Source organism: Mirounga angustirostris, unplaced genomic scaffold (assembly GCF_029215605.1).
Source record: "Mirounga angustirostris isolate CCGP_5_RB_7025 unplaced genomic scaffold, mMirAng1.0.hap1 SCAF_6, whole genome shotgun sequence".
NCBI lineage: Eukaryota > Metazoa > Chordata > Mammalia > Carnivora > Phocidae > Mirounga > Mirounga angustirostris.
Window position 1 is genome coordinate 51,852,571 of NW_026991714.1, and position 24,958 is coordinate 51,877,528.

General features: G+C 41.1%; 1 protein-coding gene across 17 annotated transcripts in view; it reads right to left on the bottom strand.

Annotated features, from left to right (window-relative positions):
- RABGAP1L (RAB GTPase activating protein 1 like) overlaps nt 1–24,958 on the bottom strand; it is a 773,530-nt gene that overhangs the window by 29,135 nt on the left and 719,437 nt on the right. For 12 of the 17 annotated variants that reach the window (XM_064594288.1, XM_064594291.1, XM_064594289.1 and 9 more), the window contains one exon: nt 2,772–2,864. In XM_064594288.1, the coding sequence (XP_064450358.1) occupies nt 2,772–2,864 (93 nt within the window). Of the gene's footprint in view, nt 1–583; nt 2,583–2,771; nt 2,865–2,967; nt 3,252–3,374; nt 3,504–4,107; nt 4,394–24,958 lie in introns of those variants that run through there. The other 5 variants (XM_064594292.1, XM_064594302.1, XM_064594299.1 and 2 more) reach the window with 4 other exon arrangements.

The following is a 24,958-nucleotide window of genomic DNA, read 5'->3' on the forward strand; positions in this document are numbered from 1 at the left end:
GGCCTTCAAAAAAAAAAAAAAAATTGACACAACTTTCCTAACTCCCTTGCCGTCTAGTGAGCTAGGGGGCGAAACATGTCATTTTAAGCAGAATGGACCTTCATGGTTGAGGAGGGCTTGTTAGTGAACTGGTATAAATTCCGAGTTGATGCCCATGAAGAAGATCTTCCCAAGTTGTTCTTAAGAATTTGCACAACTAGGTTCCCAGTCCAAGATCTACGAATTATAAAGTGCTCATTCCAGGGACATAGATCTTATTCTTGACAGGATTAAATTTAGAAGAGGCTAAGAGGTATGTCTTTCCTACTTTAAAGTCATTATAATTAGTTTCTTAAACTAGATATTGACTATCTGAAAGAACATCTGGGGATGGTTGGAAACTATTTTGTCAACTGTCACCTTGAAAGTGTAATTATAATTTGAGGACTGTAACTTTACCAAGTATATTGCCAATATAGATATCTAGACATTAAAAGGGTATAGAAATATTAGATGTATTGACAAGCTATTACAATAATACAAAAGAAATAGCTATAGAGCATATCTGATATGTGTAAGTTAAAAGGAGTATCTGTTTTCAAAACAAAACAAAACAAAAAAAGTTTAATTCTACTTTGGTCCCTCAGTAAAATGTGCACATATTGAAAGTCTTACATGTGAGAAGTACTCTTTAAAAAATAATATGCACTGTACTATTTATACATATCTACTTTGATACGAAAAGGATTTAAGAAACAGTACCAAGTTCAGTCCCAGACTGATTTTAAATATACAATTTTAGTCTTTCGTTGCCTTCTCCTCTATTTTAAAGCAATCTTCCCAGATTTTATTTGTAATGATGGCAACTAAGAAAATTAGAATGATCATATAAGCAGTAGGAGGGCTTCATCTGGGATCCTTAAGACTAGTTTAAAATTACTGCTGCAAGCCATTCTAAAGCAGCATGTGACATGAGCTACATTAAAACTGGTTTTATTGAGGGCGGTGGTGGTGGTGGAACTGAGCTTCAAACCTTATTCTGTGAGTCCCTTGTGGGTTAAGAGGTATCTACCCGAGCAGTACATGGGCTCTTCTTCTCAGTTTTTGTTTTTTTTTTTAAGATTTTATTCATTTATTTGACAGAGAGAGACACAGCGAGAGAGGGAACACAAGCAGGGACAGTGGGAGAGGGAGAAGCAGGCCTCCCACTGAGCAGGGAGCCCGATGTGGGGCTCGATCCCAGGACCCTGGGATCATGGCCTGAGCCGAAGGCAGACGCTTAACGACTGAGCCACCCAGGCGCCCCTCTTCTCAGTTCTTTACCCTGTTTTATAAACAAGGGGAGAAACATACTGCTGTCAGGCTACTGGGGAGCAACCTTGGGAGAAGTGTGAAGAAGATAAGCGAGGGACTGGTAGAGCAGATCCACGCAAGGGGATGTTATTCTGGTAATAATACCTGGGTAAGGGCAGGCCGTCGGCCTACTTAGGCTAATAACAACCATTTACTGAATGCTAGCTATGTGCTAGGTACTTAGCACACAACATCCTCATCTTTGCAGAAGCCCTGTAAGGAAATGAGTAAGCTCCTGCATGTTTTACAGACCAGGAAGCAGCTCGCTAATGAGCCCGGGATGCAGAACAATGCGACAGAGGTATTAAAACCCCCCAATGGGGATAACAAATCCTGTGCTTTTTTTTTTTTTTTTTTCCTGGAAAGCCAGGATTTGAACTCAGGTCTGACCACATCACCCACCTACTATTCCATGGCCCACTCAGGTCAGCAGCGGAGACAAGAGGGACTGTGACTCCAGCTGCCCCTGGTGACTTCTCTGACCACGTGAGGGCAGCTCGAGTTACAGAAGTGGCTGTCATCCCGCAGTGGGGGTTCATTAACAATGCCACCCCAGTACTTTTCCTGGAAGGATATGTTGGCATTGGTGGTGGTTGGTGTGAAAATACAATATTCCCTAATCCCAGGGTTACTGACATGAAGCAGGAGGGAACCATGATGCACCTGTAGGATTCTGAGGAATTAAAACATGTTCAAGAGAGACAATAATGTGTCAGCTGGAGAAAATAAGTTCGAAATCAGTGTTTCGCCAGCACTGCATCATGGGAACAGTGTTGCTAACTATCACTGAAGAGATCTATTGATGTGAATGGCCCAATTTTTTACAAATACTACAATTCACTAAGCTATTAAACTGAAATCAGCTTTCATTCTGAAACTGGATACTGTAGTGAAATGTCACTGTTACTCAGATTTGTGGAAATAAATGTTGCAACAAACACCGTTACTATGCTCTGTTAACCTTTGTGGGTTTTATTTTTCCTTCCAAATGAGTTTGTATGTTTAACAGTTGCTACAGACAGAGGAAAGTCTGAAACATTCTTGTGCCCGGCTTGGAAGAGTTCACCTTCTACAAGTCCTTGTGGACGTGACCGTGCACAGCTAACACAGTCCTGTGCCACTTTCCTTGTTCTCTCATTTTTGAAAGTAGTCGATAGCCACTTTCTCTCTTTCTTTTTCCCTTTCTCTCAGCTTCTTATGAAGATTCCAAGTATAAATGCAACAGGTGGAGTTACCTACAAATATACAAACTGAAAGAAAAGAAATATTATGGTTGGCTACGCCAGAGTTTCCTGAAATGAAAACATACCTGGACATTTATCAAGGTCAGAGAGCATCTAAGTCAATCAAGAAGGAACCGAGGGAGCTGAACCGGCCACTACTGCTCCTTTAGGGTACAGAGGCACTTTGCTCCCATGGGTGACCCGCGCCTCCCCTACCTTGTATCTATCCATCGGGTCTTCCTGCTGCAGCTGACTCTCTCGCATTGTCTGATATTCTTTCTCATATTTCTTCAGTTTCTTGGTTGGTACCTACAGGGATCAGAAGAAAAGCATGTTAGACAAGGACATGATTTAGGAAAACATTTTCTGATACGGTTCCCAATTAAGTCTCTGGTATTTTAATGGCACACACCCAACTCAAAGTAGGGGGGGAAAGTCTAGATCTGAGAGGAAGGGTCTGCAAACTTTTTCTGTCAAGGCCTAGATAGTATATTTTAGGCTTTGGGGGCCCCACAGTCCGGGTCAAAGCCACTCCACTCTGTTGTCACCTCAGAGAAATGGCTGTCATTAGTGATAAGTAAACAAACAAGAGTGGCCATGTCCCAACGAAACTTTATTTACAAACATCCATTTCTGTGCTGCAACACAGTTATGTCGTAACTGTTTTTTTGTAAATGTGTTTAATAGTGCTATTAATTCTAACCACTTCTCAGTAAAATTCATGCATAGCCTTCTACCATACTGAAAAGGAAAACTGTTTTATAAAGGTAAAAAACTGAGCAACAAAGAATATTTTTAAATAGAGTCAATATATTGTACCCAAGAGAAAGAAGATTCTAAAGTCTGTCACTAAAAACTCCCAACAAATAACAGAATCGTTGTGCTGTGTGAAATAACAGAACATCATCTAAATGACTCATCTATTTCTTATTAAAATTGTGTCATCTTTAAAAGACAGTAGTCTACTCTTCTCTGAAAAAAAAAAAAAGACTAGGATTTACAGAATCTTAGAATTCTAAAAATAAACAAATAAGCATAACACAGAATAAAGGTCATAGAATTTGGCCCTAGATAGATCAGGGTCTGAATGCCTACTATTGTTTTCTTTTATTAACTATGAAAGCTCTTGGCAAACCAGTATTTAACCTCTCTTGGTCTGAGTTTCTTCATCTGTAAAATGGCAAACAGATTTCTGCTTCATAATGGCTGTCAGGAGAATTAAATGCTGTTAACACAGGCAAAGTATCTAAAATATTGCCTGTTTCCTGGAAGTTTTTTTAAAAAAGTATTCAATAAAATTAATGTATTATCATCTATGTTCCATATGACAGAGTGAGTTTACTTTTAGACTTTCCTTGGACAATCAAAATTATAGAATTCCTTTCAACATCAAAATCTTTATTTGATGTTTAGGTGCTAAAGTAAGTGACTTGAAATGAGGAAAAAGCTTATCTAACTTTTTAAAAGACAACAAATGTGTTATTTTGCTGGATTCTTGGGGACTTGAAGGCAATTGTTGATGTTCCTTAGTAACCATCGTCATGAGACCTACCTAAGTCGCTGGCCCATAGGAGGCTCTCAGCAGACTGTTTCTTGTTGAGTTCAAAATATGGTATTTAGAAAACATGTAATATGTGTGTGAGAATCTGGCCAGAGAATCTGTTAAATAAAAAGCAAAGACGCCATGTGTCATGCCCCGTCTTATTCTAATGGCTCTGTTCTTCCATCCAGGAGCATTCTCAAGTACTGGAATTACCTGCTTCTCACCACAACTGGGAAATTTCACAAACTCAGTCCAAACTGGAGACAGTGGAAATCATTCCACAACCACATGATGACAATATTCATCTGGCTGATGGGGGAGTTTCCCCAGTGAAACAAGAAGTTAAGGACAGTTTTCAGGGTGTAACTGAATTGCAAAACCACTGCTGAATATGGTCATGAGAAACTAATTTTTAATTACTCCATCTCCAGAGACTTTCAACAGCACACGGTGATGAACCAGAGTGCAAAAGACAGGGAGGCACCACCTGCCCTCAAGATCATCAGATAGACCAGGAAAATACATGTGGTCATGTGCCAACAAGACAGCAGCAACAACATTATTTCTTCCTGACTTTAATTGGGGCCCTCTATTTCCTCTAGCTGTCTCTTTTCTGGATGTATTAATCATACACTCCAAAAACCAAAAACACTCTTAAGATGAAGTGGTGAGTCCCTGGCACTGAAGTAGCCCAGAGTTGAGGACAAAGGGAAAAAAGTCTCAGTTCTAAGCAATGACAGGTGTTTCCAAGGCATTCCTAGGAACAGGATCCAGGGGAGAAGTGAATACTGTGGGGATGGTGCCGTGCAGCAGCCATTTACCCACAACATCGGAAGTATGTCAGCATCTCTGCAAATGAGCACGGGTACCGAGGGGTACACCAAGCTGAACATCAGTCCTATGTGGAGGTATTTTCTACTGGTCCTAAAATGGACCCATTTACCAATGACTGATTACAAATTGCAAGCTTATTTCTAGGAAATTTCTTCTAAAACCACATTTTTGAAATTCAAAGTGTTACAGAGGTTTTTTTTTCCATGTAAAAAAGTGTCCTTTGAAAAGTCAGTTTTGCTACTTATGTTAAGAGGTTCATTTCAATGTGAAATTTTTAAAAAATGCATTAAACACGGGGCGCCTGAGTGGCTCAGTCATTGGGCGTCTGCCTTTGGCTCTGGTCATGGTCCCGGGGTCCTGGGATCGAGCCCTGCATCGGGCTCCCTGCTCAGCGGGAAGCCTGCTTCTCCCTCTCCCACTCCCCCTGCTTGTGTTCCCTCTCTCTCTCTCTCTCTCTCTATTAAATAAATAAATAAATAAAATGCATTAAACACCCTCAATAAGCTAATCCTTTCCCATCTGGCTGAGATTCTAGGATGTTTGGCTTCATCTTGTTCAGGGAAACAGAGCAGGTTCCCAGAACAATATGTTGCTAGGAAACCTTCCAAGCTTATTTATCTTGTGCTGTGGGGTGATATTGAGCATCCACCTGTGATTGGCACAAAGTGAGATGGGGGTAGGGGGGAGGAGGAAGGTGAGCTGATATGAAACTGTTATTTATGAGATAATCAAAGAACATAGGCTGTCAGAGTTTTTAAAGCTGTATTTCAGGAAAAAATTGATTTTATTTTAGGGAATGTAATATTGAGCTTGAAATTTTTCTTAGCAGAGAAAGGAATAAAATATCTCTTTAGCATGTAGTTTTAATTAAAAGAACAGAAAGTCATTAAGAATTACTAGAATTGATCCAATTATTATCTCAAGAGTAGTACAGGTATCTCTCCCCTTAAGTTAAATATTTTTAATGTAAATGTGCACTTGAAGAATCACTGATCCTTTCAAATGTCTACCTAATGGGAGTGGGGAGGGGCTTCTCCCTCTACCTGCCCAATACCCTCTATTTGACTAAATTCAGGAAATGTACTCAAAGAATCCACAATTGTTTGATAAGGGCAGTGGATAATGAGCATTCACCAACTCAAAATGGTATTTATTAAGAACAACCCCAAAAGAGAAAAACTCTGGCAAGACAATCCCAAGTATGACAGCAATCATTTAAATAATCAGCCAAGACCTGACATTCTGGACTTGACAACTATATTTGGGGAAGTAGGCATTTAAAATAGAAGCAGTGTTTTAATGTTTTGAGTATTTCACGGTATTTAGATTATTTCACAATATGCTTAACCCTGACATTTAAATTCATAACATAGCCATTTACTTAGAAGTAGTAAGTTGGAGCTGGAAGGACCTTTGGAGACTGTCTGTCTGGTAGGATCCCTGTCTTCAGGATGAGGGAAGTGAACCCACATGGCTGAGAACACTGGATTGAGCCAGCAGGTTGTGACAGAGTGTTCTGGAATATCTGGAATATGGGTGGGTCCACTGTCTCTCTGGCCTGTACTCTCTTCTGGTATTGGGCTGTCAGGAGAAGTGTATTTCCCAGTATTCCTTTAGTCATGTGAATGCCATTGTCATTATTTTTGTCACATCCAAACACATTTTTCTATGATTTTTCCTTAAATCAACTGATTTTCTTACACAATATTACAAGAAAAATATTTTGGAAGCAAGAGTCAATATAGACAACTATGGCAGACAAAAAAAAATGCCCCCCCTGAAAGATGTCTGCATCCTAACGCCCAGAACCTGTAACTATGCTTCCTTCCGTGGCAAAATGGATTCTGTAGATGTGTTTGAGGTTAAGGACCTTGAGATGGGGAAATGATCTTGGACTTTCTGGGTGGGCCCAATGATATCCTACAAGTCACTAGAAGAGGAGAAATTTGGGGGCGCCTGGGTGGCTCAGTCGGGTAAGCATCTGCCTTAGGCTCAGGTCATGATCTTAGGGTCCTGGGATCAAGCCCCACACGTTAGGCTCCCTGATCAGCAGGGAGTCTGCTTCTCCCTCTCCCTCCACCCCTCCCCGCTGCTCGTTTTCTCTCTCTCTCTCAAAGAAATAAAAATCTTAAAAAAAAAAAAAAAAGAGGAGAACTTTTCCAGACTTCAGTCAGAGGAGATGTGACTATTGCAGAAAAGCCAAAGAAATTTGATGTTGCTGGTTTTGAAGCTGAAGGAAGAAGTGAATGTGGGCAGCCTCTAGAAGCTGGAAAAGGCAAGGACAGACTGCAGACAGGAATGCAGTCCTGCTGACACCTTGATTTTAGCCCTAATGAAACTGGTCAGACTTCTAACCTACAGAACTGTAAAATAATAAATGTATAAAGCTCTTTAAAGCCTCTGAATTTGTAGTTATTTGCTGTGGTAACAAGAGGAAACTAATCCAATAACATATTATAAATCATAACAACTATTAATTAAACTACCAAATGTTTACAAACAAAACTCAGTTGAAAGTCTTAACACTTTTGCTGAAAGCAAGATAAAAACTTCCTGCCTGCTTCGTTTTACAACCAATTGCAAATTATGTCAATATAAAGTAACCTGGATACTGTCCGCTCTTGTGTTACAAACAGCAGAATGGCAGTAAGCAGAAAATAAAAGCAACTCCATCCCAGCCAATGTGTAGATTCATTCAGCCCCGTCCTGCCTTCTCCCTCTTACCGCTAATGGCAATGAGTTGTGGCATTTCTTAAACCGTATTCGGTTTTTGCTAAGGATCTGTACAATGTCCCCCAAATATTTTCTACTACACTTTATCATATTCCATTTTTAAAATGTCTGTTCAGACCTTCTAAAATGATTTCATGAGCAGCAGTTTGAAGGACATGCACTAAATCAAGGAGGCTTTTTCATCTGCTCCCCTGACGCTCATACTCACTGGGCTGTAACACTAAATCACTGGGGAGGCTCTATTAACTCCTGTCCTGGTCACCAATGCAGTCACCTGCCATGTACTGAGGAAAGTGGGTCCTATTCAGCTGTTACCAGGAAATACATAGAAAAGAGCTTTATGAACTTCAGGGAAAGAGGGTGGTGAGGGGGTGTTCAGGGAGTGGTGGGAGAGTGCTCCACGGTGACTCTGGGTAACAGGGAAGAAGAAAGCACAGTAGTTGCTAGTTTGCTTTATTCTTTCTCTCAAAGTTCATCATGCCATCATGCCGGCCTCAGCTGGAGATGTGGGAGAGGAAGACTGAAGAGGAGTATGCTCAACTTTCTTTTCCCATGCTCTCCCTCTTTTCATCTAAAGCATATATTTATTTTTAATTATGACTCTGATAGAATGAAAATATTTGTGTGTATATACATAGTTTTTTGTTGTGTATCAATTACTTTTTGGTGAACTTAAGAATCTTTATCTCACTAATGATACCTAGTTGGGTTATTGCCTTATTTTTACTTTTATTACATTGAGTACTCCTTATTAATACTTGAATTTCATGTGCATTAGTTATTTTTAATAAAACATACTTCTCTCACATACATGATTTGGTTTCCTGATTATCAAATGTAATCTTTATACATTTAAGGAGTTTATTTATTTTTTTTTTTTAAAGATTTTATTTATTTATTTGACAGAGAGAGACACAGCGAGAGAAGGAACACAAGCAGGGGGAGTGGGAGAGGGAGAAGCAGGCTTCCCACCGAGCAGGGAGTCCGATGCGGGGCTCGATCCCAGGAACCTGAGATCATGACCTGAGCCGAAGGCAGACGCCCAACGACTGAGCCACCCAGGTGCCCCTACATTTAAGGAGTTTAGATGCCTTTTAAAACAACACAGATCTGAAACTCTGGGTTGTAACTAATGGAATAATAGAACTCTGAAGAAACCCATTAGATTAACCTAAGGGAAACTTACACAGAAAAGAGGAGAATGACACAGCATAGCTGAATACACATGTGGAGAATTTTCAGCCTGGCCTACACTCTGTGATGTATATGTCATGATTTGGGGCATATGCCGATCTTATGGAACGGTACTTCAATTTTGTGAAAAATGGATTCCGAATTTAACTAGAGAAAAGAATCTAGGAGCTACTAGTGTTTCTCAAGGTGGGAGTACTATTGGCGTTTTGGGTGGAACGATCTGGGGTTGCCTTAGACTTTACTTCCCATTTCTGAGCCCCTAGTATCCTTGGCCCATGTATGATGTCGTCTCTTAAATGCTGGTAGGGCCCTCCAGTCATTGGTACAATGAGGATGCCCACACGGCTTTCCAGAGAGGGAGGGGAGGGCGCTAGGGGATGGGAGATAGGAAGGGAGACACTTGAGAAAAAGTGGGATTTGTTCAGAAAACCTCTGCACTGTGCTGACAATAAAGACAAGGGGAGGCCCAGCCCGGCGCGGGAGGTTTTCAGCACTGCATTCACATAACTCTCATGTCCGCTTCCTTCTATTCTGTTTTTGATCAGCAGTGATTGGCACGAAGAGAAACACAAAGTGCCTGTGTGTCAAAGAGTTCCCTAACAGTGTTAGGGCTATAATTTAGAAAATTATACATTTAAGCCTCTCAACAACTCTGGGAGGTATTATTTGGATTTTACAAATAAGAAAACTGAAGAGAGGTAACTTTCCCGAGATCACGCAGCTGGTAAACAGAAAGGCAGAAATGGGATAGAGGCTGCCATCCACCTTCAGCCTCTGTCCTCTTGGGCCCACTTTGCTCCACTGCCCGGGACCCCTGAAGGCAACGCTCCTCAAGAAGCTGACCTCTAGATGTGGTGCCAAATACATGTCTAATGAATACAGAGTTTCATAAGTGCAGGAAAACCACATCAGTACATATGTTTATAAAAGGTACAAGAGGAAATTTGTTGGGGGGCGGAGAGGAGCACCTGTGAGGTGGATTTTCATTATGACTGGCTTATGGAAGCTTTCTTGCCCAGTTAAAAAAGCGCATTTCCCCGGTGCTAAATTTTAACAATGGGCTAGTCCCTTGTCAGAGCTATTATTCAAAACTTGATGAATCTGCTTCTCTATTTCAAAAATAAGATACAAAAATATTTATTAATGGATGCAAATGCTGGCAAAGTAGATCACTATTTAAAAAAAAAAAAAGCTGCCGGGGTGCCTGGGTGGCTCAGATGGTTAAGCATCTGCTTTCGGCTCGGGTCATGATCCCAGGGTCTTGGGATCGAGCCCCACGTCTTGCTCCTCAGCCCCCCGGGGAGCCTGCTTCTCCCTCTGCCTCTCCCCCTGCTTGTGCTCTCTCTCTCTGTATCTCTGTGTCTCGAATGAATAAATAAAACCTTTAAAAAAAAAAAAAAGAAAAAAGAAAAAAAAAAGCTGCCAAGATCTGTTTAATATTTTCCTGATAGTCAGCAGTCTGAATGTCTAAAAATTTAATAAGCCAAAGGTACTAGAAATTATGTATTGCTCTTGCTCACTTCGGATAATTTCTTTTTTTTAAAGATTTTATTTATTTATTTGTGAGAGAGAATGAGAGACAGAGAGCACGAGAGGGAGGAGGGTCAGAGGGAGAAGCAGACTCCCCGCTGAGCAGGGAGCCCGATGCGGGACTCGATCCCAGGACTCCAGGATCATGACCTGAGCCGAAGGCAGTCGCTTAACCGACTGAGCCACCCAGGCGCCCCACTTTGGATAATTTCTTAGGAAGAATATAAATGATCCCATTTTAATATATTAACCATCAGAGGAAAAAATAGGTAACTATGGCATCACATTTCTTGGTGATCTGGAGTTGTAGGGGGTTGAGAGTTTCCAACTCAGAGTCAGTTCTGCAAGGACCTGTCAAGATCTGGACAGAAAGTGGATCGGTGGCAAACAAAATTCTAACAGTGAATTTGCAGTAGCCTCAATACTTTGGAAAAACAAGATGGGAGGGGTCAAGAGAAGAAGAGGGGCCATGTCCTATTAGACTTCACTTAATCCTCTTCTCAGTGTTCAGCAAAAGAAGCTACTCTGACTCTCTTCTGAGCTGTGGGCGGGGGGTGGGGGGGGGAGGACGGACAGAGGCAATGATACTTCACTCCATGAGATTGGGGGGAAAAACCTTCAGAGACCATAAGAACCTATAAATGATTATTAACTGTATTCTTTATTGAAGTTTAGTTGACATATAACATTACATTAGTTTCACGTGTATGATATAATGATTCAGTATTTGTATATATTAAATGATATGATGATCACCTCAATAAGTCTAGTTAACATCTGTCTCCTATATAGTTACACAAATTATTTTTATGTGATGAGAACTTGGAAGATCTACTCTCTTAGCAAGTTTCAAATGTGCAATGCAGCATTATTAACTACACTCACCATGCTGTACATTATTTCCCTAAGGACTTATTTATTTTATAACTGGGAGTTTGTACCTTGTGACCCTCTTTACCCATTTCGCCCACCCTCCATCCTCTGCCTCTGGCAAGTTGTATTCTAGTAAGGAATATAATGGCTTAAGGGGGCGGGTACAAGGAAAGTACTTATCTCTTGTAACACTAACATAGCTCCTGAGGCTTACAGAATCAAATTACTAGGCATTCTCTTCCTGAATTCACACATCATAGTCTGCAGTGTGGCACCTGCCTCATCTCATCCGGCATGTTCAGCTTTCCAATGACTCAAGCCTAATGGTGCACACACCTGTGACAGATTTCTGGACTCATTAATGAATAATTGTATGATGCAAGTCACTTTCCAACATTCATGGCTCAATCCTGAATGTAGTATGCTCATCAAAGTATCTATGAAAGCTTCTGAAATACCAATTTCTACTTTCTTTACCACATTCTAATATAAGCTGTCTGTTCCCCATGCTGTAGCAGATTTAAGAAACCGTGGCATTTTATAGAAACTGCTTAACTATTCATTTCTAATTTCTCATCTCCAGTCCTATGAATCTAATCTCATTTACTTTTTTTTATGGACCTCCTTGGTATTCTGCATGAGCTTTCCTATCAATAAATGACATTTGGAGGTGGAGTAATTTCTTTACTATCCAAATGCTGACAACTTCTATTTTATAGTTTCTAGCTGAACTCAACCTACCTATCCACCTGCTAACTTCATATCATCTTTTAGATATTTCACATAGGAGACATTTTAAACCTGGACACATCACCCACTGTCTAACCCCAACCAGTCCTCCCACTGTTCGTCTTCCATCCAGATGCTCAAGCCAGAAACCCCAAAGTCGTCTGTGACCCCTCCCCTGACCAAGGATCATGAAATCAATCACTAGATTCTACAGAACATGCCTCCAAATGTCTCCTAGCTTGTCTTCTTCTTTTGAACCTAATGACATTGCCCAAGTTCAAGCCATAATCCCCTTTCATCACTGCAAGAAGCTCCAAACTGGGCTCTCTGTATCTGTCCTTGCTCTACTCCAAAACTTTTTTCCATAGGGCAGCCAATGTTTTTTCAGAATGCAAATCTGTTATCTTTCCTCTTCCTGAATTTTTCAATTGCTTCCTGTTGCATTTAGGACAAAGAGGAATACCTGACATAACTCTGCTGGTCCTATAGGATCTGGTCTCTATCTACTTTCCCCCTCTCACTCTCTATGCCTGTATTTTGCAAAATTGGGGTTCAACCATCCCAGGAAGTACATGAAAGGATCCAAATAGATGCAAAAGGCAATTATTAGAATTTTTAGTTCTATTTTTTTTAAAGATTTTATTTATTTGAGAGAGAGAGTGCACACAGGGGGAGGGGCAGAGGGAGAGAGAGACAAGCAGACACCCTGCTGAGCAAGGAGCCCAATGTAGTGCTCAATCCCAGGACGCTGAGATCATGACTTGAGCCAAAATCAAGAGTCAGCCGCTTAACCAACTGAGTCACCCAGGTGCCCCTCTAGGTTCTATTTTTTAACCAGCTTTCTTTCTTTCCTTCTTTCTTTCTGTTTTTTTAACCTGATCTTCTTAAAATGTCTATTTTGTGTGCCCATTAATTTATTAAAAAATGAATATGTATATTGGAATATGTATATTGGAAGTATATGCTTAAATTACTTTTACTGACAGGGATGCATAATCAAAAGAGTTAAGGGGTCACCAGTCTCTACTGTAGACATACTGGCTTCTTTTACTTGTTTCTGCACATCATATTCTGTCCTATCTTGGGATTTTGAGTATGCTATTGCTTCTGTTGGGATGGATTCAGCATATTCACCTCAAGATTCTAATTGGAAGGTCTAAGGTATGATCAGGCACCTCTAATTTTATAAACCTCAGGCAATTCTGCTATATTGTATTCTCCATTTGAAAACCATGGAATTTATCAAGTGCTAAGGGAGTGGGGCACAAGCTAGAGAGGCTTTTAATGAACTGGCCTGAGAACATAATCACCAGTTTCTAAGGGAATATCCATTCTGTGTTTCAAACAACCAATTTATAAATAAACTTTAGGAGAGAATAAATTTGTAATATCAGGAAGGACTATTTTTAATGTTTGAAAATACTTCAAGACTCTATTATATAAACAGTTCGGCTGTAAGGACACAATGAAGTTTAAAAGGGAAAAATTGGGGTGCCTGTGTAGCTCAGTTGGTTAAGAGTCCAACCCTTGATCTCAGTTCAGGTCTTGATCTCAGGGTTGTGAGGCTGGGCATGGAGCCCACTTTAAATAGACAGATAGATAGATAAGGAAAAATCATATGCTTCAAGAATAATTATTTGAGCAATAGAGTTTCTCTTCAATATTATATGTAGAGTAGTTTAGGGTTAAATAGGCTTGCATTTGAAATTCTTCTCTGTCAAATACTAGCTATGTAATTCTAGAAATGAATCACTTAAACCTCTTATTCAGAGCTTCAATTATTTATTTTTTAAAATGAGGGTAACACAAATCACAACTACTGTGACCACCTCCTTTTATTGAGCGCATAATGCAGGCCAGGGCACTGGGCTAAGCACTTAACATACTTTGTATTATGTAAGCCTCACAAAGTTGAGTTGGGTCTACTGTACTCATAGCTATCAAATAAATATACTGAGGAAAACCAAGTAACATGAAAAGGGACCATAATAATGACTGACCCAACAGGCCTTCTGGCTCCAAGGTCAAGCCATACTTGCAATATGTTCCATGCCTGTCCTTTACACTGCCTGTCACTGTCCGGAACACACAGCTCTCAAACCCAGGGCCCTTCTCATCAGTAACCCAGCTAGTCAACTGCAGGATGGCGGAGATACTATTTTAACACACGAGTAGGAGGTAACGAACCTAAGATATCAGCCATATTACCTAGCATCAAGTAGGAGCTCAGAAAAGTATAAACACCTTCACCCCGAATTTTCTGGGCAAGCCAGAAAAAAGAGAAGGTCAAACAGACCCTAGGGTGGTTGAACCAGGGATTTAACTCTGGGAGAAGCCTGCATAGAATTTTTATAAAGTCTCAAGAGGCGGCAGACTGAAATCCTGTATTTTCCTCCTCTCCCAGCCACCTGAAGAAAAGTACTGAGGCAGAAACCACTCAGGAGATTTACAGGGTAAAGCAAATTAACTTCAGGTACTGGGAACAGGCAGCGCTTAGATGGAACATTTTTTGAGGCCTATTGTTTCATTGAGAATGCCTTTCTTCTCTGTGTATGATTTCTTGGATTTCTTTCTTTCTGTCCCCACAGCTTCTCATCCTGATTTGTACAAAAACTGCCCAGTTCTTTTCTGCACCCACATGCAACACCTGCAGCTTGTTCACTAGCACAACTATACTGGGCTTTTAAATCTATTTTTCTCAGATTCTTTGCACTTGAAGGAGAGAAAAAAAAAAAAGACATTTGCCTGTTTATCTTTTTAGTAGTAAGAATTCTTATCTCACTGTATCCTCTTTATTTTTTTTTAGATTTTATTTATTTATTAGAGAGAGAGAATGAGCGAGAGAGAGAGAGCATAAGCAGGGGGAGGGCAGGCAGAGGGAGAAGCAGGCTCCCCGCTGAGTAGGGAGCCCGATGAGGGACTCGATCCCAGGGCCCCAGGATCATGATCTGAGCTGAAGGCAGACGCTTAACCAACTGAGCCACCCAGGCACCCATTATATCCTCAACTTTAGATTGAATTATGAAAATTCTGTTATTTTCTCTTTGTAAAAATTAAGAAGCAATAATATCTTAAGTTAGTATACCAGGGGCGCCTGGGTGGCTCAGTCGTTAAGCGTCTGCCTTCGGCTCAGTTCATGATCCCGGGGTCCTGGGATCGAGCCCCACTTCGGGCTCCCTGCTCAGCGGGGAGCCTGCTTCTCCCTCTCCCACTCCCCCTGTTTGTGTTCCCTCTATTGCTGTCTCTCTCTGTCAAATAAATAAATTTTAAAAAATTAAAAAAAAAAGTTAGTATACCATAATGGATGTTTCTTATTTCTTTGATTTTGGGGAGAGACGCTCAACATCCACTGAAATATCTTAAGTAAAATTCCACTTCTAAGTAAGTTTTAGTTAGAAATTTATCACTTAAATTTTTTATTATAGTGCTTAGGAAATAACAGAATAACTACCGAGTGCTAAAAATTAAGACGGTAAGATGGTATGTAATACCCTAAATCTGGTTACATGTTGAATGGTGCTGGTCTGATTCCAGGGAGTAGATTAACCAGATGTAGTCCCAAACTGGGCTGCAGAAAGCTGATATAGCTATGCATTCAAAGCAAGCTAATCAAGCTTATTTAAAACTAGACAATGATATGGGAGAGAAGGAATGGCAAGAGAACCAAGCAGGACACTGTTCTTTATTATAATCAAATGCTATGTTCATTATAATAATAACGACCTTTGCAGCACGGAATGCAAAGAAATCTGAAACAGTACTTTTGTGTCAGTTGTTGTTGGCAATTAGAACAAAAGTAAATATATATCTCTTGCTAAGAGTTCTCATAGTAGGTGGAAGGCTGTAGATGTTTGTGCTGTAAGACATTTAATTCAAGACTAATACGCTGAGACAATCTGAATAATTCTGTCTTTAGAAAGATTCAACTTTACCAGACTGAGAGGGACAAAACAGTGGGAAAGAGAGAGAAATGGGAGCTTTTCCTGTATTCATCTGCCTTTAAAGGCAGGAAGTAAAGTTGATTAGTCCACAGCAGCAGAGGATCATCCTGTATGATGGCCGCTTTGCCATTTGTATACATCACTTTTGAACATGGGAAGGAAAACTCATCCCTACTTTGCATTTTTAAAAATCATCCATTCACTCACTCATTCGACACATGTTTATGGACTACCTCCTATGTAGCAGGCATAGCCATCCAGGAACAGTCTGGTGGGGAGAGAGTCTTTAGAGAAATAATCACATGATTTAAATCAACGCTGCCCTTACAAGTAAGCTAAGTGCTGCGAGGGAAGCGTAAAGATGGAGGGATGATGGCGCGTGCGGCTCTAATTCTGATTGCATCTCCAAGGAGTGACAATGAACGTGAGGAGTAAGTTAGCCAGTGAAGAGTGGGGAGAATAAGTGTTCCCAGCAGAGGGGGAACAAAGAGCACAGGATGGGAAAGAGCCAGACTGGCTCCATAATTTGCCAGGACAAGTACAAAATGAAAATTGAGACCCCTTGTTTAAAGAGTGGTAATTTCAAGATGGTAGAGCATTCAACCAAGTGTAGGGACCTGTGCAACTGGACTGGCCGCATGCCCACGAAGCTGACTCTGGAAAAGAGGGCCAGTCTGAGGGACCATAGGCCAGCTGAAGCACCAGCGGGACAGAAAAGGCTAGCTGAGGCTGAAGAAATATGGGAGGCACACAGGCATAAACCCAAGGAACAGGGCCTCCAGGGACCAACCTCAGGGACCAACCTGCTCTGTCTCCTTTATAGTTCCCCAAACAGTTATTAAAGAGCTATTGTATAAGCCAGGCTGTTATGTAAGCACTCTTCTGGGCGCTAAGAGGAAGACAAAGAAGACAGTCTTTGCTTTTAAGGAGCTTACAAATAATTCTGTAACTTAGGGTAGAATGTGGTAAGTTTCACATGAGAGTGTAAGCACCAATTTGTGGGAGATTCAAGGCATGAAGATTATTCACTTGAGGTAAACAGATTGAAATTAGTCTTCTTCTGCCTTTAGAGCCATGATTTGGCCATATCACTATAGAAAAAGCAAACATACCCAGCACTTCCTATATGCCAGGCACCAAATGCTATATGCTTGAGATGTATTAATTTATTTTAGCCTCACATAATGAGGTAGGTGCTGTTATTATTTTTTAAAGATTTATTGAGAGAGAGAGAGAGGGAGAGCATGCACAAGCAGGGGAGAGGGCAGAGGGAGAGGGAGAGGGGAAGCAGACTCCCCCGTGGCGCAGGGCCTGAGGTGGGGCTGATCCCATGACCCGGAGATCATGACCTGAGCCAGCCAAGAATCAGACGCTCAACCACCTGAGCCACCCAGGAGCCCCATGGTAGGTGCTATTATTATCCTCACTTTAAGGAGAAGAAAACAGAGACCCAGAGAGGTTAAATAACTTACTTGCCCAAGGTCACACAGCTAGCAAGGTGGGGATTCATTCCAATCCAGGAAACCAAGGTCCAAAGCCCTCGCTGAACTATTATACTATATTACCATTTGACTAGCACTGTTTCATTTTGCTTTGTTTTAAAAATCTATACACTAGGGGCTCCTGGGTGGCTCAGTCGTTGGGCGTCTGCCTTCAGCTCAGTCATGATCCAAGGGTTCTGGGATCGAGCCCCACATCGGGCTCCCTGCTTGGCAGGAGGACTGCTTCTCCCTCTCCCTCTCCCCCTGCTTGTGTTCCCTCTCTTGCTGTCTCTCTCCGTCAAATAAACAAATAAAATCTTTAAAAAAAAAACTATATGCTATACTTATGCCCTTTTTCCTCCCAGGTTTTCTGCTGTCACTTTAACCTTTTTTATCTACTCAGTTAGCCATGTATCATATCTGCCTCAAACTGGCTAAGAGATACACAAGAAAAATAATTTTCCTAAAGATTTTTCCATCTTTATATCTAGAGTCAGAATTGTCAGGAACAATGAGATATACATTTCGGTATGAATTTCTGAAAGGAGATGACACAGACAGCGCTACTTTCCTTTGCTGTTGATGACCATGCTGCACATCTTTGTACTGATGACCAGCTAGAGCCACCATGGTTATGGACAGCTCCTACTGACTCCCTGAGAACTGTGAACACCTAATGAATGGAACTCTGGAACCCACATATTGGCTCTCAGGGTCCCCATGACCCAATGCTGGATCTGTTCCTTACAGAAGTAAGAAGTACATGTATGTGCTCATTAATTCCACAAATACCTACTTTGTGCAAGACACTGTGCCAAATGCTCTGGGATACAAAGACAGCTAGGACACAACAATTTCATCAAGAAATTCAAAATAAACTTTAAATTTGATTAATACCATCATGGAAACAGAAGCCTCCTGCTCTTATGGTTTAGAGGAGAATGTTTTCACAAACTCACCAGGAAATTTAGGACAAACTCTAAGGAGGAGCTAGCCTGTAAGCATTGTCCCTGGGGGAGATTTTGCTATTGACCATTCACAAGTGTCAGGATCTTTCTTCCTTTTCTTCCTCCCCTCCCTTTTTTTTTTTTTTTTTTGGTATCAGTAGCGTCCAAGGACTGGACATAAGCAAGGCCACAGGTTTCCTCCCCACTATCTTTCCACCAGGGAGAAAGCAGCATTTGCAGGTAGAAAGCAAGCCCAGAGTGCTCTGCGTCGGGTGCTGTTCTGCAGGTGTTAGACGGCCTGGCCTGCCAGAATTGTCCATGTGATCCATGCAAGGCTAGAGGGGCCTATGTAATATTTCTAGCCAATCCAATTTAAAATTATTTGACATCCTTTATGCTAATTAGAAAACCCTCTGGTGTAGATTTAAATATAAGTAGGATAAATTTACAGTAGTTACCTCCTGATTAGGGTTTTTTCCAATGCCAACCGACTAACCCTAGACTGTATTCCCATATCAGAGTGCTTGAAATATTAATCAAGTCCAAAGTGCAGACTATAACTAACACACATTTTATCACACAGTTGGAGTACTTTAATTTTTTAAAAAGATTTTATTTATTTATGTGTGAGAGAGAGAGAGTGGCAGAGGCAGAGGGAGAAGCAGGCTCCCAGCCCCGATGCGGGGCTTGATCCCAGGAACCTGGGATCATGACCCGAGCCGAAGGTAGACACTTAACCGACTGAGCCACCCAGGCACCACCCCCTTTTAAAAATATTTTATTTGTTGGAGTATTTTAACACACATTTTATCACACTGTGTAGGTTGGAGTATTTTAATGTAAATTGCAGAGAGTATATAACAAATAGTAGGTAGAACTGTAATAGGTACAGAGAGGAACAAGATAAAGAAAAAAATAGCTCATTATTGCTTATTTCTTTCCTCATTCCATAAAGGAAAGCAGAAGGGAACTGCTGTAAGCAAAGGTATGGAGCTGAAGTGTGGGCCTGCTAACTGTGCTAAGCAGTTGTCCGGGCGAGGAGCTAGAGACCCTGGTGTTCGGCATCTGCAGAGCAGGCTGGAAAGAAGGCACCAAAGCCAGTTCATCAGATCTAGGTCACCACCAGTTGATGAAAGCAGGAATCTATTTTGGTAGTTGCTACTTCAGTGACCATATTTTCTGAAATAAAAATCGGGCACATGGTCTTAACAGATGTTCGGGTCCATTCTGGATGTGAGAGGCAATTTGGAAGACGGAAGAACCTAAAATGCTAAAAATGTTTTGATTGTGTTAGTAGCTTATAGGGCTTAGGAAACAGAATATTTGACCTTAGAGCTATCTTTGAAAAACTTTTGTTCCAGTAATGGTAAGAGGTCACTGAGGTGGCAAGGGGATAGAAGGATTGAAACTGTGCTGGTAAGAACGTTCATCTGGAGATGGTGTATCTACACTAAATTAGGAGGGAGGGTGAAGAAAAGGAGGAAGGTGGCAATTGAAAGAATATTTAGGAAGTTTTAAAAAACAGATCAGGAGAGGGTGCCTGGGTGGCTTCAGTCATTAAGCGTCTGCCTTCAGCTCAGGTCATGATCCCAGGGTCCTGGGATTGAGCCCCGCATCGGGCTCCCTGCTTCGCAGGAAGCCTGCTTCTCCCTCTCACACTCCCCTTGCTTGTGTTCCCTCTCTCGCTGCCTCTCTTTCTGTCAAATAAATAAATAAATAAAATCTTTAAAAAAAAAAAAAAAAAACAGATCAGGAGAAAAGGCCTTTGTGAAGAAGATGACAGGAGAAATGGAAAGGGAGGCCCATGAGAAGCAGAAAAGTCTAAAGCAAGTCTGTCCTGTCATTTCAGTTAGGCCCAATGAGCCCTCCCCTCCTTAAACTTCTTCAGAATTTGTCTATACCACTCATTTAATCATCACATATGGCTGGTAAGGAGCTTTTCCTGGGGTATGAATTTTCCTGATTAGGATACCTGAAGGCAAAAAAACCAAAACCAACACCAAAACCCTTCCTTATTTAAACTTGGTATCTGCGTGCTTCCACCTAACACAAAGCTGAATACTTAGTCAATGCCTAAAGCCGATTTGTTCAGTTAAGCATATTCTTTTTTTTTTTTTTAAAGATTTTATTTATTTGACAGAGAGAGACACAGCGAGAGAGGGAACACAAGCAGGGGGAGTGGGAGAGGGAGAAGCAGGCTTCCCGCAGAGCGGGGAGCCCGATGCGGGGCTTGGTCCCAAGGACCCTGGGATCATGACCTGAGCCGAAGGCAGACGCTTAACGACTGAGCCACCCAGGCGCCCGGTTAAGCATATTCTTAATGTCTGGTGGTTCAAGTGGAGTTTGTTAATTAGTTAAAACATTAGAATAAGAAAAACAGATGAAGATTATGCCCATATATTTTCTTTGAGTATGGGTATTACAGGAGGTATGTGATGACATAGAGCTGGTAAGTGGAAAGACACAGAAATCCACTTAACATAGGATATTTTTGTTACCTAAATGAGAAGATTGTGATAACCAATTAAAAATGGCAGTTTTCCTTGATATGTTTGACAGAGCCAATAATTACCTCTGCTCTGTGGGGCAATTTCTGAAACGGTGCATGAGAATGAGACTATTTGGGAGATTTCTTATGCTATGCAGTTGGATGCTCTTCCCTAAATTGAAATTCATTTCTTTAATTTTGGGCAGGGGGGTGGGGGGAAGACATAAGAAAAAAGTAAAAACATCATGCATAGTGAATGCTTAACACATGGAGAATATATATCTGACAATCGTAAGAGAATTCTCATTGTGGATAAAACGGTAATATCAAACTAACTTTCTAAAAAATAACTGAATCATTTTGAATACTCAGAGTAGATCAAATGAGAATAATCTGAAATTAGGCTTGGCCACACACAGGTAAAGGAAAGACCCTAAGATTGGCTTTTCTCTTATACCTGTTTCCCATCCCTCTACTGCTGTTTACACATGAATGACTGCTCTCCAAAGCTCGGGGTGAAGTGGCATTTATGTTCCCATTTCCATAGCAACTGTGAGGAGGCCAGAAAAATAAGGTATGGGGAAATGTGCATTTCAACCCTCACTTCCCTTCTGCAGGTCCAGCCCTCCTCATTTCCATGGGAACAGGAATTGAAAGACCTCCAGCAGCTGAAAGGGAAAGCCCCCAGACTGCAGTTGTTCGAATGTCAGCTGAGAGCCGCCAATGACAGTATATTGCGGCTATTAAAATTTTTATGTATTTATTTTTTTAAAGTGCTTTTTTTTTTTAAGATCTTATTTATTTATTTGAGAGAGAAAGAACACATGAGAGGGGATAGGGTCAGAGGGCGAAGCAGACTCCCTGCCGAGCAGGGAGCCAGATGCCGACTCGATCCAGGGACTCCAGGATCATGACCTGAGCCGAAGGCAGTCGCTTAACCAACTGAGCCACCCAGGCGCCCCGTAGCTATTAAAATTTTTAAATGATGTTTTCCCTAATAAATTCCCCCACTGTAATTATTTATAAGGGGGAGGGGCGCCTGGGTGTCAGTGATGGACTCTTGGATTTGGCCTCAGGTCATGATCTCAGGCTCTGTTCTAGGTGCAGGGTCAGCTTGGGATTCTTTCCCTCTTCCTCTCCCTCCCTTACTGCCCTCCCCTTTCACATGCACTCTCTAAAATATAAATGAATACGTAAATAAACAAAATCTTTAAAAAAAATAATTTACTGTATATGGTTTACAGAAACGGTTTAACTAGATGAGGAAGTACACTCCTTTGGATTGAGTACTTTGCTATCTTTCACAATTCCAATATCACATGTCATTTTTTAAAAGTAATCTCTAAGGGCTGATATCTAAGATCTATAAAGAACTTCTCAAACTCAACACCCAAAAAAACAAATAATCAAGTCAAAAAATGGGCAGAAGACATGAACAGACACTTCTCAAAAGAAGGCATACAAATGGCTAAGAGACACATGAAAAAATGTTCATCATCATTAGCCATCAGGGAAATTCAAATCAAAACCACATCGAGATACCACCTTACACCAGTTAGAATGGCAAAAACTGACCATGCAAGAAACAACAAATGTTGGAGAGGTTGTGGAGAAGGGGGAACCCTCTTACACTGTTAGTGGGAATGCAAGTTGGTACAGCCACTTTGGAAAACAGTCTGGAGGTTCCTCAGAAAATTAAAAATAGAGCTACCCTATGACCCAGCAATTGCACTACTGGGTATTTACCCCAAAGACACAGATGTAGTGAAAAGAAGGGCCATATGCATCCCAATGTTCATAGCAGCAATGTCCACAATAGCCAAACTGTGGAAAGAGCCGAGATGCCCTTCAACAGACGAATGGATAAAGAAGATGTGGTCCAATATATACAATGGAATATTACTCAGCCATCAGAAAGGATGAATACCCACCATTTGCATCGACATGGATGGGACTGGAGGAGATTACGCTAGGTGAAATAAGTCAAGCAGAGAAAGTCAATTATCATGTGGTTTCACTTATTTGTGGAACATAAGGATTAGCATGGAGGACATTAGGAGAAGGAAGGGAAAAATGAAGGGGGGGAAATCGGAGGGGGAGATGAACCATGAGAGACCATGGACTCAGAGAAACAAACTGAAGGTTCTAGAGGGGAGGGCTGGGGGGATGGGTTAGCCCAGTGATAGGTATTAAGGAGGGCATGTATTGCATGGAGCACTGGATGTTATATGCAAACAATGAATCATGGAACACCACATCAAAAACTAATGATGTAATGTATGGTGACTAACATAACATAATAAAATAAATTTTAAAAGATCATTTTGGGAAAAAAATAAATAAAATAAAAGTAATCTCTACTCTACCATCACTGACACCCAGGGGGCTCAAACCCATGACGCCAAGATCAAGAGTCACATGCTCTACAGACTGAGCCAGCCAGGTGCCCCAATATCATATATCATTTTATTTTCAGAGAGAGAGAGAAAGGGAGAGTGTGTGCGTGTAGGCCAGCAGGGAGAGAGAGAGAAAGAGAGAATCCTAAGCAGACTCCTTGCCCAGCATGGGAGCCCCATGTGGGGCTCCATCTCACCACCCTAGATCATGACCTGGCCCGAAATCAAGAGTCAGACGTTTAACCGACTGAGCCACCTAGATGTCCCTTATATATCATTTTAAAACAAATGGCTATGGTAGGAAATGCAGTGAAATGAAGAGTGCGCCTCATCAAGTCACTGTGATGTCACAAACCTCCAAATGTTGGACATGGAAAAAGTATGGAGGGACTAATTAAACTGAGGGAGGAAAGAGAAAGAGGGTAAGGAGAGATCTTTACTTTAAAAAACTACTTAATTAGGGGCATCTGGGTGGTTGAGGGGGTTAAGCATCCACCTCTTGATTTCGGCTCAGGTCATGATCTCAGGGTTGTGAGATCGAGCCCCATGTGGCGCTATGTGCTGGGCACGGAGCCTGCTTAAGATTCTCTCTCTCCCTCCCCCTGCCCCTCCCTTCCTCCCACCCCTGTGTTCATGTGTGCTCTCTAAAACAAAAAAAACAAAAACAAAAAAAGCCCCACTACTTAATTATATTTTATTACAAGAAACTATATGAAGATTGTCAGCTATATCTAGAGACCTAGACTTTTGTAAAAAAAATTCTACCAATTTTACATTATAGCATTTATAAAAAAAAAAAATTACAGCATTGGTAAAAAATTCCATAAACATAGAGTATTGCTATTCAAATCTCCTTGGTTCCTGAGTTCAAATAGAGATGTGTACCCATGTTTCTTTAGCTACTGTCATTAAAAAGGACAGGCCAGAACTTGTCTAAGATTACTCATTTCCCCTCTACTCATAAAGACTTTAGAACACATATATGTAGGATGTTTTATAGGTGGAAATCTGTGTTATAAGCTTTAAGCTCACAGGGAAATATCCTTATTAATAACTGAAATGAATGCCATCCTTTTAAACATATGGGAAGGCTAAAAAAGAAAAATTCTTTTTGTTTTACATGTTCATAACTTAATTCTTTTTTTTTTTTTTTTAAAGATTTTATTTATTTGACAGAGAGAGACACAGTGAGAGAGGGAACACAAGCAGGGGGAGGGAGAAGCAAGCAGGCTTCCCACTGAGCAGGGAGCCCGATGCGGGGCTCGGGAGCCTGATGCGGGGCTCGATCCCAGGACCCCGGGACCACGACCTGAGCCAAAGGCAGACGCTTAACGTCTGAGCCACCCAGTCGCCCCCATAACTTAATTCTATCTCTGAGGTACTTTTTCACTCTTTATGGAGAGGTTGTTATTCCAAATTGTTCACTATAACTTGGCTTCTACTTACACATGCCTCAGGCAAATACAAAACCTGAACATAATCTAATACACTTCAACAGAATGGTGTCAAGAGCATTAGCCAGCAAGATAAGGAGGAATATTAGAATAGACCTTTGGGGCCTATATGGGTTTCTTATTCTTACCACAGTCTCCAAGGGGATATTTCCAAAACAAGATTATGAGGATAAACTACAGAGGAGCTCCAAGTTAGGATATCCAGTTTTCACTGCTGATTCAAGTAAAATCTGTGTACATCAAGAAGCACATATTGAGGA